We start from the raw sequence: 17,939 nt of genomic DNA, 5'->3' as shown, positions 1-17,939 counted from the left end.
ATTGAAGGACTACCTACATTTTTTAAGGAAAATTATTATTTTCTGTTTTTTTCTTAATATATATAAGGACTATTTCCCATGTGATGTTGCAGAGAAGGATTTATTTCCTTCCCTTATTTTGTCATTTGAAAAATTGTATTTGTCTACCTCAGTTTATGGGGAAGATGCATTTACTTGTGGAGGTATTAAAAGTTAAAAGAAAATGTAAAATAATTAGGGAAGGAGAGTATTTTGCCTATTAACTTCTGCTGTGTTTTTGTTTTGTTTAAATGTTTGACAGACTGCTGGAAGGAGCATGTTTTTAGAAAACACACCTTTCTGTTTCAGTTCTATACTCATTTCAAGTGTTTTCCAATATAAAAAAAAAAAAAGGAAAAAAGGTAAAAAACTTTGATAAACATGATAAAAACAACAAAAACTTTGACCAAACATTTGCAAGGTTTGTATTTTCATTCATTATTCTTAAAACACATAATAATGATGATGGTGATTATGATGATGATGATAATACCATCACATCACCATGATTTCCCAATTTTTTCCTTAGTGCAGATGATATCAATTAGCCACCCAGGGCATGGAAAAACTACTAACTTTTGGGAACAGAGTTTTCTTCACGTTCTACCCTATTTCCCCGCTGAATCATTTACAGACACAGTGGACATTTAAAAAACACTCCAGTTTGTGTGGAGGTGGAATTATTGCAGTCACTACTCTGAAAAATCATCATGTAGCTGCCCTGATCACTAGGATATAAACACAAAATCAAGCACTTGCAATGGAAAATGAGCAGTGACAGGAGAGCACACAGCTGTCAGCAGGACCTGGGAGGAAGGGCAGCAGTTTCTGTGGTTTCATTTCCCTGCTCTATGGAAATGGCCAGAGAAATCAACGAAGTAAATGAGTTGAATCAGTGCTCCCAACCTGCCACTGCAGGCGGAAAGGAACAGCCTGGTCCTGGGGAAGGGTTCTCTGCGGGCAGCTGGGCAGAGCTCACAGCATGGCCTGGGTGTGTGAAGGGACAGCAGCCAATGGCTCCGTGGAGCTCCCCGAGACACCTTCGCTCCCTGAGAACAAAACCGGCCAGCGCCTGTGAGCTAAGTGGGAACAGGCTCGGCTGGCTGGCTTTCCAATCATGCCCAGCCCCAGAGCTGTGCCACACAAGGAACAGAATCAAGGTTACAGACGTAAGCAGCAGAGAGGCTTTTAACACCCTGGGCAGTTGTTGTTTCCTGCTCACTCTGACTTGCCTCTCCAGCAGGCCTGCACCTGAACTCACCACTTAACAGCACCACAGGTTTCAAGCTGAGGCAGCCCTACCTGGGTGCACTGAATTAGATAGTTGTAATTTGTGCCTCCTTCTCTTTATCAGAGCAGCTGGTAACACAACAGGATAATAAAAGACACAGCACAGCTTTCTAAAATGGGGCTGGGATATGGGGGGGTGCTGTCATGGCTTAGAGACAATCACTGATTGCAACAGAGCTGCATGCATGTCAGTCCTGGGCAGCTGAGTGCCAGCAGCTCACACACAGGACACTCCATTTGCCCTGGTGCCCAGTGAGGAGCTGCCCAGGCAGCCAAGAGGAAGCATATGCTAACATCCATCCCTCAGCAGCCAGGGCTGGGCTGTCACGGATATTGTCACCTGAAGCATGGAAAACAAGGAAAGCAAACTCTCTTCCTTCCACATTACTTAGGGCCATACCAAACAGAAAGGTCAGCATTCACCTTCCTTCTCTGGCTGTCTCAGTGAAACATAACAAGGCTCAGACCTCACATCCTGCTCAGCAAGCCCTTTCTGGATAGCTCACATTTTAACAGGGGACAGACACTCTCTTCTGCAATTGTCACATACAAACTTGACCTTCTCAACATTTCTGGCAATTCAGTCTGAGCACATAAACCATTTCCCCACATCAAATCCAAGTGGAAATAAATGTCAAGAGGTTCATTAGGTGATCTTGGAGCTTTTCCTATGGAAAGGAAAACACAGCTTTTCTCAAACAAGTATTCAACCATTTTCTCTTTCTCGTTAGCACCGGCCTCTTCACATCAGGTCTGAATTAATCAAGGAGCAAAGTCTATTCAGCTGGCACCATTTTACCTGAGAAGATGCCAGCTGGCTTTATTGCCTCCTCTCAGTGGACAACTCTACATCACTACCTCTAGTGGAAGTGTAGCTGGTGCTCTGATAACTCTAAGGCCACCTTTCCCCAAGGCCGCCACAACACCAGCAACTGCTTACTGGTCAGCATTTGTAACCATAAACAATTCCTCCTCAGGTAAACGCTCTCTGCACACTCCTAAGTCTAAGGGTCTTTCAGATTTGAATGACAAGAGCATAAACTGGAGGTAAGAAATAAGACACATGAAATTAAAAAAGTTATTGTTTCTTTATTCTTTAAATAGAATTGCTCCAGACGTCACAGAGCTTCAACAATAATGAATGTTTGCACTACATTTCCTGGGAAGAACCTTTTCCTCTCCAGCCTACTACAGGTCAGTGATTAATCTCTCAGGCTTTTTTAAGGCTATTCAAAAGAGGGAGTAGCTGACTTGGGGGAGTTTGTGTGACATGCTAAAGGATATCCATCATACCTTGAGCTTGGCTTGGATCTCTCTAGCTTTCCGCCTTGCCAGCACCTGGATGTGACTAGATACCTGCATTGAAAGACAAAACTCCATGTTCATTCCAGAGGAATACTTGGCAGCCTCTTGTGAAATTAGGCAGTTATTTAGGGTTGGGGGTAGGAGGGACTGGGGGTAACAAGGAGCTGCTTTTCTGAACATAACTCCAGTGCCATGAAATGGGGTGGAGGGCCTGCAAAGATGGGCAATATCTAAGGCAGGTCCAGGCTGCTTAGTGCTTTGTCCAGCATAGCCTGGATATTCATGCCCAAATTACAAAGATTCCTTTTCCATCTCATGTGCCAGGTATTTTCAAAATCATCATTGCTGACTGGTCTGCTTGGGCTAAACAAGAAATCTTCATGCAGAGAACAACTGGTGCTCCCTGAAACACTCTTTAGTAGGCCAAGCAAATAACATCACGCTATTTAACAGCAGAAAAAATTGTGGGTCACAGTATGATTGGCAGACATGAGCATTACAAACTTCCTGTAAAATGCCTGAGCTCTCTCTTCCTGCCATTCTTATTAACCAGCTCAGCACAACAACCCCCTTCCAGCAGAGTCAGAAACTACCAACAAGCAAACAGCAAGAAATTTGTTCTCATTAGCCCTCATAATCTCTAAAGGTCCAAAGAAGCTAATCCTTCCAGAGAAAAAGGGAAAACTGTACCTTACCTGTTTCCTTGTGCGTGTTTTCCCTGTTCTCAGCTTAATATAGCGGGCAATCAACTCATTTCGGCCTGGAACACAGAAATAGTGTAAATCCAAGTTTAGAAAGCAGTGACCCCAACAAAATACATAATTCCATTTTGTATCTAAAGAGATCAGCAGCAGGATGACTCTGTCACACTCTTTTCTTTCTTAGATTAGGAACTTATTAGTGCACAAGGTAGAAGTCTGACTTTTAGGAGCAGTCTCCTATAACATCCCCATAGACAAACTGACAAAGTTTGGGCCAGATAGCTGGACAAGGTGGCTTGGTGAAAACTGGCTGAACAAGTGGATGGGGTCCCAGCTGACAATGAGCTGACAGTGAGGCTGCAATGCACCCTTTATGGCAAATCCCAGTTGCCAACAGGTCGAGGGAAGTGATTCTTCAGCTCCACTCAGTACAGCTGAGGCAACATGTGGAGTACTGAGTCCAGATCAAGTCTCCTCAGCATGAGAAAGGTGTAAACACTCAGGAGCAACTCCAGCAAGAAGTCAGCAAAAATTATTAAGAGACTGGAGCATCTGTCCTATGAAGAGAGGCTGAGAGAACTGGGTCTGTTCAGCCCGGAGAGGACCTAGGGGCAGTTTTTCATCAATAATAATAATAATAATAAAATAAATACCTGATGGGAGGCAAAAAAGGAGAAAAGGGAGCCACCCTCCTCTCAAGAGTGCCCAGAGATAGAACAAGAAACAACTGATACAAATTAACACATGAAATTCTGTCTAAATCAATAAAAAAAAAAAAAAAAAGAAGAAGAAGAAAAACCTTTTACTCTAAAGGTGAGTAAACATTGGCACAGGCTGCCCAGAGAGGCTGTAGTCTCCATCCCTGGAGGACAGTAACAACCTACTGGACACTGCTTGAGCAGCAGGGCCAGACTAGCAGTCTGAAGATCCCTTCCAACCAAAAGGAGCCTATAATTCTGTGTAACCAAGTCCAAGAAAATAAACAACAAGGGGGAAGCACATGGAAACAGCTACACAGAATTTATCAGTGTGATATGATACACTGAATTACAAGTGCTTTCAGGCTCCTGCAGGCAGACTATCCAGCTTTATTACACTGGCTCCCAGTGTATCACATCTAAGCAGTCACACAGACTTTATTGTCTTTCTGGAGATGGAGGAATCAAGAGAAGAAACAGAAAGGCAGAAGTTACACGTCTGAACTCAAGGCTGGTTCAAAGCAAAAAACACGACAGCGAAAGAGCAGGCTCTGCAAAATAAAACATTTGTGGTGACCACAGTAGTATCAAGATAGTACTGCAATAAAAAGTTGGGAGTAGGAGCTGCAAGGCTGTGAGACATTTTGATATGGCTGTAGTGTTTGCAGAATGGAGCAGGAATGAACCAGGAAACCAAGCCACAGCTCTTGTGAAGCATTTTAATAACAAAATTATAAAATCACAGTATTGTCTGTGGAAAGCTTGTGGGCAAAGAACTTGTATATTAGGACATCACAGACATGAAAAAGCAAGCGGTGAAATCAGTACTACATTATCAGTATTAACTATTCCCGTAGTTAAATAGTCCATGAAAAAGCAGTAACTTTTTTCTATTTTAAACTCTTATTTCTCTCAACCCTGAAATAAAGCGTATGCAAGGAAAGACTGATGAAATTGACCACTTAAGCTTTTAGGGAAGGGCTGGCAAAGCCCCTAATTCCATCTGTTTCTGAAACAGAACAATGCAAATGTCCATGACTGCAGTTAGGCCAGATTCATGAAACGCAACCAATACACATATAGGAATGGGAAAGCATTTTACATACACAGATCCTAATCTTTCCCTAATAGTGTCATTGTAGCAGCTCCCCTTATTCCCCTGGGAGAGGGAACAGGTCTGTAGCTGAGAAATCCACCCCAGCTCCTGTAAACACAAATTAGGAACTGTGTCTGTGCCAGAAACACAATGCCCTGCCATGTAAGCACTGACCTCTCCAGTTCCCACAGTTTCTGCCTGAGCACAGTGACATGCCCAGGAGAGTTTGGTGGGAGCAGATGCTGCTCTCCCACCTTCCACCTGGCTGCTCTTCCAACCCACATAAACCATTTTCACAAAGCTGAGACCAATTATAGCAACACACATCCACACCACCTTCCTCCTGTGCCAACAATAACATTTATGGCTTCTCAAATCTTCCATCTGTTTAGACATGGATCCAAGCTGAAAGGTAAGGAACAACTGAAGTGATTCTTCTCAGACAGATGCCAGCATAAGCAATATCAGAAGGACTGTTTGACACACATCAGAAATGGGAAATGTGCTGAACAAAACAAGGCACTCAAAACTTATTATCTATAAAGAAAGAAGAAGGGAATTTTTGTTTCAACAAGAGGATCCTTTGAGAGGCAAGGCGAATGAGTTAATGGAAAAGAGAGGAAAAACTAGCCTTGAGAAGAAGTGGATGGGGAGAATTTGAGGCAAACTTCTAAAGGGCATGTATCAGCATACACTGAAAATTTAAACACATGGGAACTCTCCAGACACTGGCTCAGTTATGGGTGATCCTTGCAAAACTAATTTCAATGGATTCTCAACCAGATACAATAAATCTTATTGAGCAAATTCATGTGTATAGTGGGTCAAGTAAAGAAATTATAGAGGCTGAACAGTCAGACAGAACATTATTCTGCTGTAATAATAAGGGGCTGCAGGGTAATTGGTATGAGAGGATGCCATGAACAGCTCTGTGCCAGTCATAGTGAATTCCAGCCACCACCAAACTGGATGAAAATAACAATCAATCCATCAAATCCTCAACCAGAGGAGCACAAACTACCTTTGCTCAAATGTATTTTGGAAAGGGCAAGAGCCAGTAGGGACAGGAGACGCATGAGGAGACACAAGAGGAACCACAAAAGGAGACATGAGAATGCACAGGAGAAATACAAGATACATAAAAAGATGAATATAGAGAAAAGGAGACATGGTAGGGGACATTCCTGGGGATGTGGCTGGAAAACTCATCTTGGAAAAAGTTGCTCCATGACAGAAGAACACTTTGAGGCAACTGCAGCACCCACACCAGAGCAGAGACAGCCCTGAAAGGACTGCAGCCCACTGAAAACCCATGCAGAGATGACAAGCAGCTAGAAACAAGGAGCACCAGAAGGGAAACAAAACAAAACCAAAAAAAAGCAGGAATTGGCAGAGAGAGACCTTTACAGAGTGATGCCAATCTCCTGCGTCACCCAGCACCTCATCAAAGGAATTAAGAGGGACTGAGTGTTAGAGAGAACAAAAGAAGGGAAACAGAGTAGGAAGCAGGGAGGAGAGACAACAAACTGTAGTCAGGCCTGGGAAACTGGGAGGTATTTCCATAATTGTGCATTTAACTGTTTGTCTTTGACAACAGCAGCAGCAAAAATTGCAAAGTCCTCTCAGGCCATATACTTCACCAAAAAGACTAGTGAGAGGGGAAATTGTTGTACAAATGGCAGATATTAGATACCAGTACAGAAATTCTCTAGAAAGAAACTCTACACAGAGAGCATTTAACTGTGGATCATCAAAATTTCCGGTTTTAGAATTCACTTTCCACTTGCTAATATCTCTCATACAGTCTTTGTATTCCAGAATTGTGTCCTCACAGTCAGGTTAAAACAGAAAAGTGGCAGGTTATTTTAAGGTAATAAAGATACTGGTAGCACAAAAAAAGAAAAAAAAAAGAAAAAAGAAAGCCCAAACAAAAAACCACCACCAAACAAACAGATTACTCTACAAAGACATTCATCACAGGGATTACTAAATATAGAACTATGTAAATTGCCGAGCCCAGTAAACTTCAGCAAGGCAGTATTAAATTACCGTGAATCAAAACTACAAGAGAAGCAAGTCCTAAATGTCTTTTGTGTTTCTTATCAGTAGTTAGATGTAAGCAGGTGTTATGTGGCTGGAAGCCTGTATGCTCACAGGCTTTGGAAGGCACCTTCTTTGTTTCACAACCTTGGCTGCAGGGTCAGCAAAGACCAGCACTCCTCACTTGGCTGGAACAGGCAGAGCTGTCATAAACTGTCAGATGGTTCATTTTTTAGAGCCACGTAAAGTGCCCCTCAGTAATCTGATCATATGTTGTGTTCTTAGAATAACTCCCGCTGAGGTCTGCCATGGTCACCAGAACCTGCCAACAGTTGTGACTCCTCTGTCGAAACCGCGCATTGGGTTTCACGGAGCTCCAGCCAACATTCCAGCCGTGGCACAGCACCCCTATCCTCCACAGAGCCTTCCCCTGGGAAGCATGGCACCAAAAAAAAAGCAGTCAAGAGATACTGCCTTACAGAACATTCTTTACCTCTCATTCTTAACAGATGAATTTCCAAGGGCAGCAATTTGGCTCCCATTCCGTCTTATGCTAAATTGCAAAATTCTGCATTGAATAGTTATGCAGGAATTGCTAAGAGCATTGAATAAGGAGGCTTTTGGATTCTCCATTTTACACCTGTGCACCTTTGAATATAACTGCAGAGAAGTGTCTTCCTGTAAGGAAGAGGGATAATCCAAGGGAATTCCCATCACCATAGAAAGCATTTTCCAGTCCTACCTCAAAGCTTCATGCTGACTTTCTGTTAGTAAAGGTATATTAATTTTTCTGCCTCTTGTAAGCAGTATCTCTTTAGGACTTACACTTCCTCACATACCTGTTGCCAAAGAAAGTGAGATCAAAGAATTTAGTGATCAAAATCCTTTCAGTGGGAAATGGCATGGAAGTGTCATGTTTCATGGAAATTGCATGTTTCTTGGCAGATTCAGTATCTTTCTGTACCCAAAGCAAACACTAACAACTACCTATAAGTAGTTCTAGAGGAGAAGCAACTATCCAGCTGTATCCAGTGAAAGGTTTATCAAACCAAGATCAAGAAAGCCATCTCAATTCTCATTTCAATCTCTTTGTGTCACTTAGTGATATATCGTGGGACATGACTATCTCCTTGAACTTATTTAATTAACTGTTGGTTGCAATCAGCATAAACATAATGAACTGTGTGCATCAGACAAATAAATCTAGACAAAAGAGGGAAGGTAAGGACACCTCATCTGTCCACCAAATGTCAGTGTTTCTCTGTGCATACAAAGCAAAACTGACTGCCAACCAACTGTCCTACCAGACAGACACTTTAGACAAAGCAGTGTGGTTGCATGACCACACAGGACTAACTGCCACTGGGGTCTGCCCCATCCATAGCTCCCTCCACATCCTTACTTCCCATCTCTCGTTCCACTGTTTCCTCCTCCCAGCTATGCCAAATGTCTTCCTGGACATCAGCTGCGCCAGAAATGTGTCAGAAACCACATTTTTGTCTTTTTGATGGTTATCAAGTTGCACAGACATCCAACTTCTACTAATATAATAAAGTTTTAATGCTACCATTGTTAAGACGTACTTTTCATCATAAACCATGTTTTTTCACCAGAGCCTTGGTGAGAAGATTTTGTTTGGTTCCTCTACTCAGCAGGCAATATTGGAACTTAATACACCACTATGACCATCACACAGTGATCATTTCCCATGACCATGGAAAACCATATTGCATTTTATGGCACTGACCCATCCTATGAAGACATCTTTGACCCCACCAGAGCAGAACTTCAGTGATCAATAGTCAGGTTTGAGTTTCCATAGCAGAGTCGCACACACCAATGAGTTTTATGTTCAGCTGGAAGAAGAAAATTTCCTCACTCTGATAATTTATTCCCTGCTTGAATTTTCTCAGGGTGAAACTTCCACACAAAGATTCTCTGAGCTCATGCACTCCCTACAGTAAGGGGATTTTGAGATAAAGAATCCAAGAAGGATAGGCCAGTATTTCTGAAAAACATCAAAACAGCCAAAGCCTGAAAACACAACGTTGAAGTGATTAGCACCATCACAGTCAGCTCTGCCCCAAAATATCAGTTTTCATCATTTGACTGTGCAAGTTCTGAGCTTCTTCCTCTTCTGAAATGAGAAATTCAAAGCTTTATTTGCTGGGCAGAATGTACCACTCAAGCCGTTCACATGGCAGTCAGGTGATTTTGAGGTCATAAAACTCAGTTGTCTTATTTACTAACTGGTCTAAACACTGAAACCCTCTCTTGTGTAAAAGGCCTTCTGCTGGAAAGGTGTTTACCCCTCTCCTTTGCCAGTGCACAGCCTAAATTCACAGCCAGAAACACAAACAATGCTACTACCATTTAGAAACTGCTGTTTCTTGATGGTCAGTTTAAGATGCTTCACACAAGGTATATGGATGGGGGATAATAATTATAGACCCTGCAGTTTTTGGGAAGCCTCTTACTGGTCCCAAACAAGTACTGGAGATAAATGAAAAGTCAGTCACCATGGGTGTAGTTAGAACAAAGTTAAGGTTTCCCTCTCCTTAGCTGTCAATCCTCCTCCTGCAACATTCCATTAACTCCTGTGTGCAGCTGTACCAACTAAATTGATGGGAAAAGGGGAGGGGGAGCAGGGGAGGAAAGACTGACATGCACCACTCTAATTACCAAAACCGAAAAAAAATACAACTCCCCATCCTCACATGGATTTTGTTGGTTTTGATTTGTTTTTCCCCCCATCAGCCTGTTTTTAAATGGATTGTTGAACTAGTTCATTTTGTGGTCACATTAACCATGGCAGTGGCACAGCAAAGAGAACGCAGTGGCAGAGCAAAGAGAACGGAGGAAGAACTGGTGCAGAACCTCTTAAACCAGTTTTGCCACCAGAGAAACTGTAGCCTGGAACTGTACTCCACCTAACCCTCACACACAAACAGGCTGGTAAGAAAATGGGCACGGCACTTCCTGTGCTTGCATCATTTGTCTAAAGGCTAAACAGCGTTAAACTGCCTTCTAATTACTGCCCCAAGGGCATGTGGAATTATTCCTTGTAAAGGTGAGCATTTTCTAGGGTACAACAATGTACACAGGCAGAAGTCCCTCCCCATCAGCCTAATGGGAAGCTCCAGGCAATGCAGCTCTTCACCACACCTCAGTCTTTAATAGCGCTTTTCAGGGCATAAATTGAATGTCCTCATCAGCTGTGTTTTCCCACATTATCGCCTCAGGCCACAGAAATGTAAGTTAATCCATCCAATAAGTGCTCTTCCATATATGCGTTAAGGGCTGCAAAAGGAGCAGAGCTGGGACTTGTTCTGGTACTTCCCAGGGTTAAGACTGATAAGAACCCTACAGAAAGTGTTTAGATTCAGTTTGGCTGGGAAATCCCACAATTACACCAAAGCAGCTGCATATAGTAACATGAGTCCTTCATATGCCAGGGAGTGTATCAGGTAACACCTGTAAGAGCCAGCAACAATCCTACACGGAAAGGCATGTCAAACCTACAGATTTCAGTCTCTTGGGACACCTGAGAATGACCTTATGGAGGCACTAAGACACTTTACTCACCAAGGCCCCGGTTCAGAGAAACTTAACTATTGAAGGTAGCACTGAAACACATCCTTAACTGTAACAGCGTTTTCCAATTAACATCAGTCCAAGTTCTACATTACAGACGGGGACATCTGCTAAATTCTTCTTTAGATCAATAAGCGTCTGCTCATTATAACTGTGGGGCATCTGAAAGCAATTCTCAGTGATGTTGCCTTAAGGGATAGCAAAAACTCAAGCCTTTCTACTGATTTTGTGGTCAGCTGCCCCTGCCAGCAGCAAGAGTACAGAGTTTCTGGCAGATTTCTGCCCCACGTGCTCATCTTGTGCATGTTTCCAGACGACAGGCTGGTCAAGCCTGGTCAAGCCCAGATGAATGCTGATCAAGCTTCAGCTACAACAGAAACTAGAGCTAAAAGGAGTCTGTGAGATGTGTGCAGCCACTTGCTGCATGACCATGCAGTTCTCAGGGCAGCTGCTCTGGTCTGGCTCAGTCCTGTGAGGAACCATGACTGCTTTACTTGGCAAGCAGAGCAAAAGAACACAGAGACTGTTCTTGCATTATATAAATAAATGAATACTGATTTTTTAAGTGGAATGGCTGCCACCACTCAACTTCTGTTCATGGCATCTTGATTTACAGTGCATCCATTGCTTGTGATCAGTTTAAGCCATTAACTTATAGAATCAGCAGAAACAAATGCCTGGACACTCCTGAAAAATGTGGTTGTGTTTCCCCTTCCCTCCCTCTCACCAGGACTGTTCCATGGGTGAGTTCAACTCTACTCTGGCAGAAATCTGTCCAGCTCATTTTGCCAACCTAGTTTGCTATCAGTTTCGCAATCTAACATGCATCCACAAGGAGTCTACTAGAAACTGGTGTTTGCCTAAAGAACAGGAGCACAAAACTGGAAGCAGAACAGGGGAGCAAGGAAGCAAGACTAGCAACTCCCTCTTTCCTTCTGCTGTGAACTGTAAGATCATCTCACCATTTCTGAAGGAAATATACTCTTGGTCTCAACACAACAGTTCTGCACCATCACAACATTATCAAGAATAGTTGTTAAAGATGTCACACTCTGTAACAGATGAAAAGAGAATGTGAACAGAAAAATCTACAGAAAAACATTAAATAATTGCATAGTCACCCAGGGACTGGTCTGGATAATAGCTGAATTCTGCCAAGATCATGAAAATTCCTTACAATGGCTTGTGATATTCCCTGTTCCTTCCCACCCTGCTCGCTTTCTTCTAATACCAGCACAATTCTGTTCCAGATTCTTTAAGTACCTGTTCCCTGACTGAGTTTACAGTGTAAGTCTGATAGATAACTGGCAACCATGATTCAGGCAGGAGAGCAGAAACATGAGGACGACAAAACTATTTAAGCTGCAGAAATACCTAAAAATGCACATGGATCCAGAAGGGAATTTGCACAAATCTAGGTGCTTCAGCTACCTTATATATGAAAACTTCTATATCTAGATTTGTCAAATCACTTTCCCACAACTTTAGCCATAAAGGATGAGACTAAAAATGAACATCACAAGTACAGCTGGCTTTGCCTCTGGACCCAGGAGCAGATGAAATGACTTTTGAAGGTCTTTTCCAGCACCGTTTTCTATCATTCTATAACCAAAGCTGATGATGCCATGTTTATATGCAGGAAGGCTCCTAATCCCCAGCCAGGGTTGAAAGCAGCACTGAACTGAGTGCCACACGTGCTGTGTATGTTTCCCTGCAACACTGCCATGCTTAGAAACCTGCCTGAGTCTGCAGCACTTGCAGTCAGCAGCTTGGGCACTGCTATTGGGTTACCCCAGCAAGCATTGGTTACACTCCTGCCCACAGACTCCTGGAAAAGCGTTTGCAACTATTGTACAAATCAAACCCAAGAGGAAAGAGGAGTGATTCTAAAGGCATTTTACATGAAAAGTGTCATTTCCTGTTCAAGAAGCAGAGACAGAGCAAGACTCTGGCTGTTTATGTGCATGGAGTGAGACTGAGAACGTGAAGGAGTACCCAGAAGAAGAAGGGTCACAAGTTCAAGGTGACAGCAATGAGCAGCAGCTGCTGGCTGTGCACCCTTCAGCAGCAGGTGTACCCAGGCCCCAGAGGTTTCAGTCAGCCCTGCCAGTGACCAACAGATTTACAGGACCATCTGTCTGGGCACAAACTGCACACAGCCTTCCCAGCTTTGCTGCCCAGATCTTCACCACACACAGACAATACAGGGCTTGTTATGGATTAGCTAATGAGCAACTGTTTAGACCAATAGACAGCCCTAGTTCTCCTGTGCTCATTATTTGGATCCTACATGAATGGGAACACTGCTTGTTCTTTTGGCTGTAAAACTGGCTTTTTCTGAACAAGCAGCTTCCCTTCACTTGGGGTGCTAGAAAATGGAAAGGTAATGTTGTCTCACACTGGTTTTGTTTGAGGAATGCCTCTGAAAGAGACTTTAAAAGAAAGCTCACTTGATAGGTTTTTCATACTTGCACTGAAGAGTTCCTTCTTTCCTAGGCCAGGTGTCCACACAATCTGCATATTGACATTATCAGCCCCGTCCATGTATATGCACACCCTTTCTTGAGAAATGCTGTCATCCTTCTCTACTCAATGTGTGGCTAATTGACAGAAGACAAACTCTGAGAAAGCACGCCTGGAATTTACCTAGAAGTCTGCTCTTTTTGTTTCAGACCTAAGGAAGGGCTCCTGCGTCAATCACTTAAATAAACATGCTCATGTCACAAAACCACAGGTAGTATGAATCACAATACTAACAATTGACAAAAAAATGCAGACATTTGCAGGGTAAAGCCACCTAATGCCCACTGTTCTCTTGTTTCCTGTGTAAAACCACAGCACTTCCCATCTGGAATCCTCCTCTCATTCACAGATACACATGTGCACATGCAGACACACCATTCTCTGGGACTGGTTCTACAAATACAATCCTTAGTTTTGTCTGATACAATTTTAAAAGCCCTCAACAACAGCACTTCCATTGTAGCCTTTCACAGGAGAGAGATCCCTCAGCACTGAACACCATGCTGTCCTGAAGCCTCTGCTGATATCCATCCTATATTCCTCTTTCTCCCCCATTAATCCTAGTCATGCTCACATGTTCCACATAAAATCCCTCTCCCTCCTAAACGTTAACACCCTTCAAATATTTTTAGACTGTTATTATGTGTCCCCCCACCCTCCACCTTTCAGTCATCACTTAGCCAAGCTATGTATATTTAGCTACTTTAATCTTTCCTCCTAAATCAGTCCCTTCAACCCCCAGAGCTCAATGTTAAGTCTGGTATGCCTGCTCTTCTCAGAACTCACTCCATGTTTTTGAGATCTTTCTGGTAACGTGTTTGCAGAATCCTGTGCAGAAGATAGCTTTACATGCACTTGTTTTAAAGAGAGAAGACACCCAAGTCACTGGGCACTATTAACTTTCATTTTACATGTTGGGTTTTTGTTCCCAGATTTTAAATTCTATCTGAATTTTCAAAGTATTAATGAATATTTGGTTCATTGAAAAGAGTAAGAGCAATAATTGGTTAATTAATAAAAGTAATAGCAATAATTAATTATTTGGTTAAGACCAAAGTAAGTAAAACCAAAGTAGAAGCAATAATTAATAATTTGGTTAATTAATAAGAGTAAGTAAGAGCAAATTAGCAATTGATAGTATTGAAGCCAATTGTGAAAAAAGGAAGTGGGTTTTAAAATGTAAAAGAACACTAAGGTTTTTTAAAACTAAACTTTTCAGAAGATCACCGGAAATGTGTAAAGTTATCCAAAAGAAGAGCAGAAGCAAAACAATAACATGCAATGAGGGAAAAGGATGAAAAACGAAATATAAACAGTCTCTAAGTTAAAAGGAAAGGGGGGTGGATATACCTACAAAACAAAAATCTGGCCTACTAAATTATAAATCAGTTAAACTCTATGTGTTATCTACAATGCAAAAAAAAAAAAAAAGCAACCAACAAACAAACAAACGCCTTTCTGACAATATACCACTACAAATCAACTCTTAGAGAATTAGAGAAAAATCTTTTTAGATTTTTCTAAATTAGAGAAGAATCTTAAAGAATTTTAGACTTTTCTAAATTAGAGAAGAATCTTAGAGAATTACAAAAAATTTGAAATTTAAAAATTAAAAAGTCAGAGGAAGAGCCAAAAGGGTTAATGCAATGTTGCCAATGAAGTCACTTAAATGTGATTAAAACTCTGTGGCTGCAGACATATGCAATGGGGAAAATGTAGTACTACACAGCTCACTTGGTTTTTAAGCCTGACAGATAAATATGGGACTACAAAGCTGCTAAAAAAATCAAAAGGGACAGGAAAAATTTGTGCCCTTTATTAAACCAACAAAATGAAGCCCTCACAAAAGGAGTCATGATAATTTTGATAACATGTAGTACTCAATAAGATTGCTACTATATTTATATTCAGTACTAAGCATGTTAAGGAAAGATGCCACAGCCAGTACTATTAACTGCAAGAATATTCCTGGTGGGTTGGTATTTCAAAAGTGGCAAATTTCTCAATACTTAAGAAATGCTTGGAATTAATGCAAAAATACTTCTTTTCATGTTTGCATGGAGAAAACACCAATTAAACTGACATATAGCTTAACACAAAGCACCATAAACCTGGCTTACAAAGGAGGTGGAAGGAAAAGCATGAGAAACTCCAGCAGAAGTTTAACCCACTGCCAACGTCTCCAGAAGTCTGGCTTCCTCTAGCTGACAACAAAGAACCAGAGCCACACAAAAGCCAAGTTGAAAGACGACTGAGTGAAACAAAACCTCATTATTAAGCAACTCCAGAAACATTACACCTACCACCAGAGGGGAGGGCAAAGTCTGCATCCTGACCAATTGTCCACTAATCCAAGTTTTGTCTGTCTTCTAGTGTTTAAAATACGAGATTCCTTTTTTCTTCCAAAATCATGGGATAAAGGGCTGTTCTGGAGTTCACTAGGTCATAATAATGGAAGGGATAGGAGCTTCAGAAGTACCTCTCTGAGGAATATCACAGCTGAAATAGAAATTTAGCAATTACCTGGAACATTCAGTTCAGTGTCAACTGAGCACATTCTCAGCATGTTTTAATAGATTTGACTGAAACATCACCAGGTAAGATGCTAAACTATAATACAGGAGGAAAGCATTTGAAGACTCTTACCTTGTAGGTTTCCATATTTTAAATAACAACCATGCTCCTCCCTCTCCTGAAGAAGTGTTTATGAGCCAGGACAGGCAGTGTATGTTTTATGCTTCTTTGGATTTATGCGTTTGCTTGTCAGTTCTACTTTTAGTGACTCTTTGAGGTTGGAGAGAACATTAAATGATAACTTATCCCTTTGAGATAAAGGCATTGTCCTGCAAATTTACCTAATCATTGCAGAATAGGGGTGGGAGGGACATCTGTGACCTGGCAGCTTTTAGCATCAGACTGACCTTTCATCCCATCTTAAGTCATGTTGTAAGAGCAAGACTTTGTGGTCCACTGCCTGCTCCAAGTTTTAACTAGTAACACGGTTGACTGTCCTGCTTCTATCTCTCAGCCTCTAAGCTTTGGACATCTCTAAGTATTTCCTATCAGCAGTTCACAAACAGATGGCACCAGCCTGGGAGATGGATGACTGCCCCCAGCTGTCTGCCCCTCCCTGCTCAGCACAGAAATGGCTGAGCTGTTTGAAAAGCAGCTGCCAAGCTACTGACTCCTTCAGAACAGCCATCCAACAAACTGCCACCAATTCTAGACCCTCTTGCAAAAAAGTGCTCCAAGCCAGGTGCTCCTGCAGTGCAAGGGAGCACTGGACAGCTAAGATAATAATCATTAGGTTTTTTCCAAGATCTTATTGTCTCTCTTGTAATGTCAAAAAAAGGTTTGCAAGTTACCATTTCTTATTTCTCTGCTCTCAGTAATGCTGGGAGACCTGGTCTCTTTAACATCCCCATGAACATCCCACAAAGTCACTAAGCTTTTTCACTCTACTCTCTCTACATCATACTGAAGATGCCAGGAGACACCCAACACCTTTTTTAGTACAAATGCTACAGGTATGATTTCTCCCATGGAAAAACATTACTGGAAAACATAAATGACATATTTGTAATGCTGTACCCCCACGGTGTTCTAGCAGGCAGGACTCATAAAATTATTCTGCAAGACCTTAGCGGTACCAGAAGTCACCAGAGCAGAAAGTGCCCCACACTCAACACAACGACTTGGAGAAAGGACAGCATTCCATATCACAGGAGACAGCTGCTTGTGCCTTAAGCAGGTGGCCAGCAAAGCCTGCTGGAAAGGGCTGGCACCCAGAGAGGGCTGTGCCATGAGCTTACTCAGTCAGGATGCTGCCTCCATGCAGGAGTGGAACATGTCTAGTATGAAAAAAGATAACAAAAGGAAAGGCAGCAAAGGAATCAGGACACAGATTATCAGTGTACAGAGAAGAGCTTGGCTGACTTTGGAGTGAAGAGAGGATGGTGCTCACTCTGCAATCAGCAGTGCTGCCTAGAGAGCTGTAAACAAGCCAACTTTGAAGAGGAATGGCAACATGAGCGTGAGGTCTGTTTAGAGGCTGAAACACAACTTTCTGTACAAATTTAAATGCATTTAAGCAAAACAGCACAAATTCTTCATATTGCCTGAGTACACTTCAGCTAAAAGCCGCCAGTTTTGAACTGACAACAGGCTGCTTCACAAAAGATGAGAAGCACATAAATTGCACATCGAAGAAATTCTGAGACCTGGAACATCTTGCCCATAACCACACGAGCCACTCCTCAGTGAGAAACAGTGAAATAGTTCCAGTTTTGTCAGGGGAAAGGGGCATAAAGAGCTCTCTGTAACAGCTCACCCCTTGGTTCAGAGGGCTCTGTGCAAGTCAGTCACAGGGTGGATAAATAACCATCCCTTCAGAGGCAGGGCCAGCTCCACAGCGAGCCTGCCCTGTTCCACAAGCTGGCTTGTGAGCACTGGAGATGAAATCAGGGACTATATTTATTCTCCCTGCCCGGTCATATCTTTCTATAGATCCCAGACAGGGCCCCACTTCCTTGGCCTGGATCCTGGAGACGAGTAAGCAAAGGAGGGCATAAATCAGTGCCTGGGTTCTGTCAGGAGCACACTGAACCAACCATCCACACCAGGAACAGGTGCACTGAAGGCAAGCAGGGACACTGTCCCATTTGGAATAGGGGG

The 17,939-nt window shown here is 42.4% G+C and overlaps 1 protein-coding gene across 1 annotated transcript in view; it reads right to left on the bottom strand.

Moving 5' to 3' along the window:
- The window catches only part of TEAD4 (TEA domain transcription factor 4), a 50,722-nt gene that overhangs the window by 16,790 nt on the left and 15,993 nt on the right, over positions 1 to 17,939 (bottom strand). The window contains exons 4-5 of the mRNA XM_054270144.1: positions 3,309 to 3,373; positions 2,602 to 2,664 (exon numbers count right to left, since the gene is read on the bottom strand). Coding sequence (XP_054126119.1) covers positions 2,602 to 2,664; positions 3,309 to 3,373 — 128 coding nt within the window. The remainder of the gene's footprint in view (positions 1 to 2,601; positions 2,665 to 3,308; positions 3,374 to 17,939) is intronic.

This window comes from Melozone crissalis, unplaced genomic scaffold (genome assembly GCF_028551555.1).
Source record: "Melozone crissalis strain CALT ecotype California unplaced genomic scaffold, PUWL_Pcris_2 ptg000008l_1, whole genome shotgun sequence".
Lineage (NCBI taxonomy): Eukaryota > Metazoa > Chordata > Aves > Passeriformes > Passerellidae > Melozone > Melozone crissalis.
Note: the sequence above shows the minus strand (reverse complement) of the source record. Positions and strands in the feature narration are given on the sequence as shown.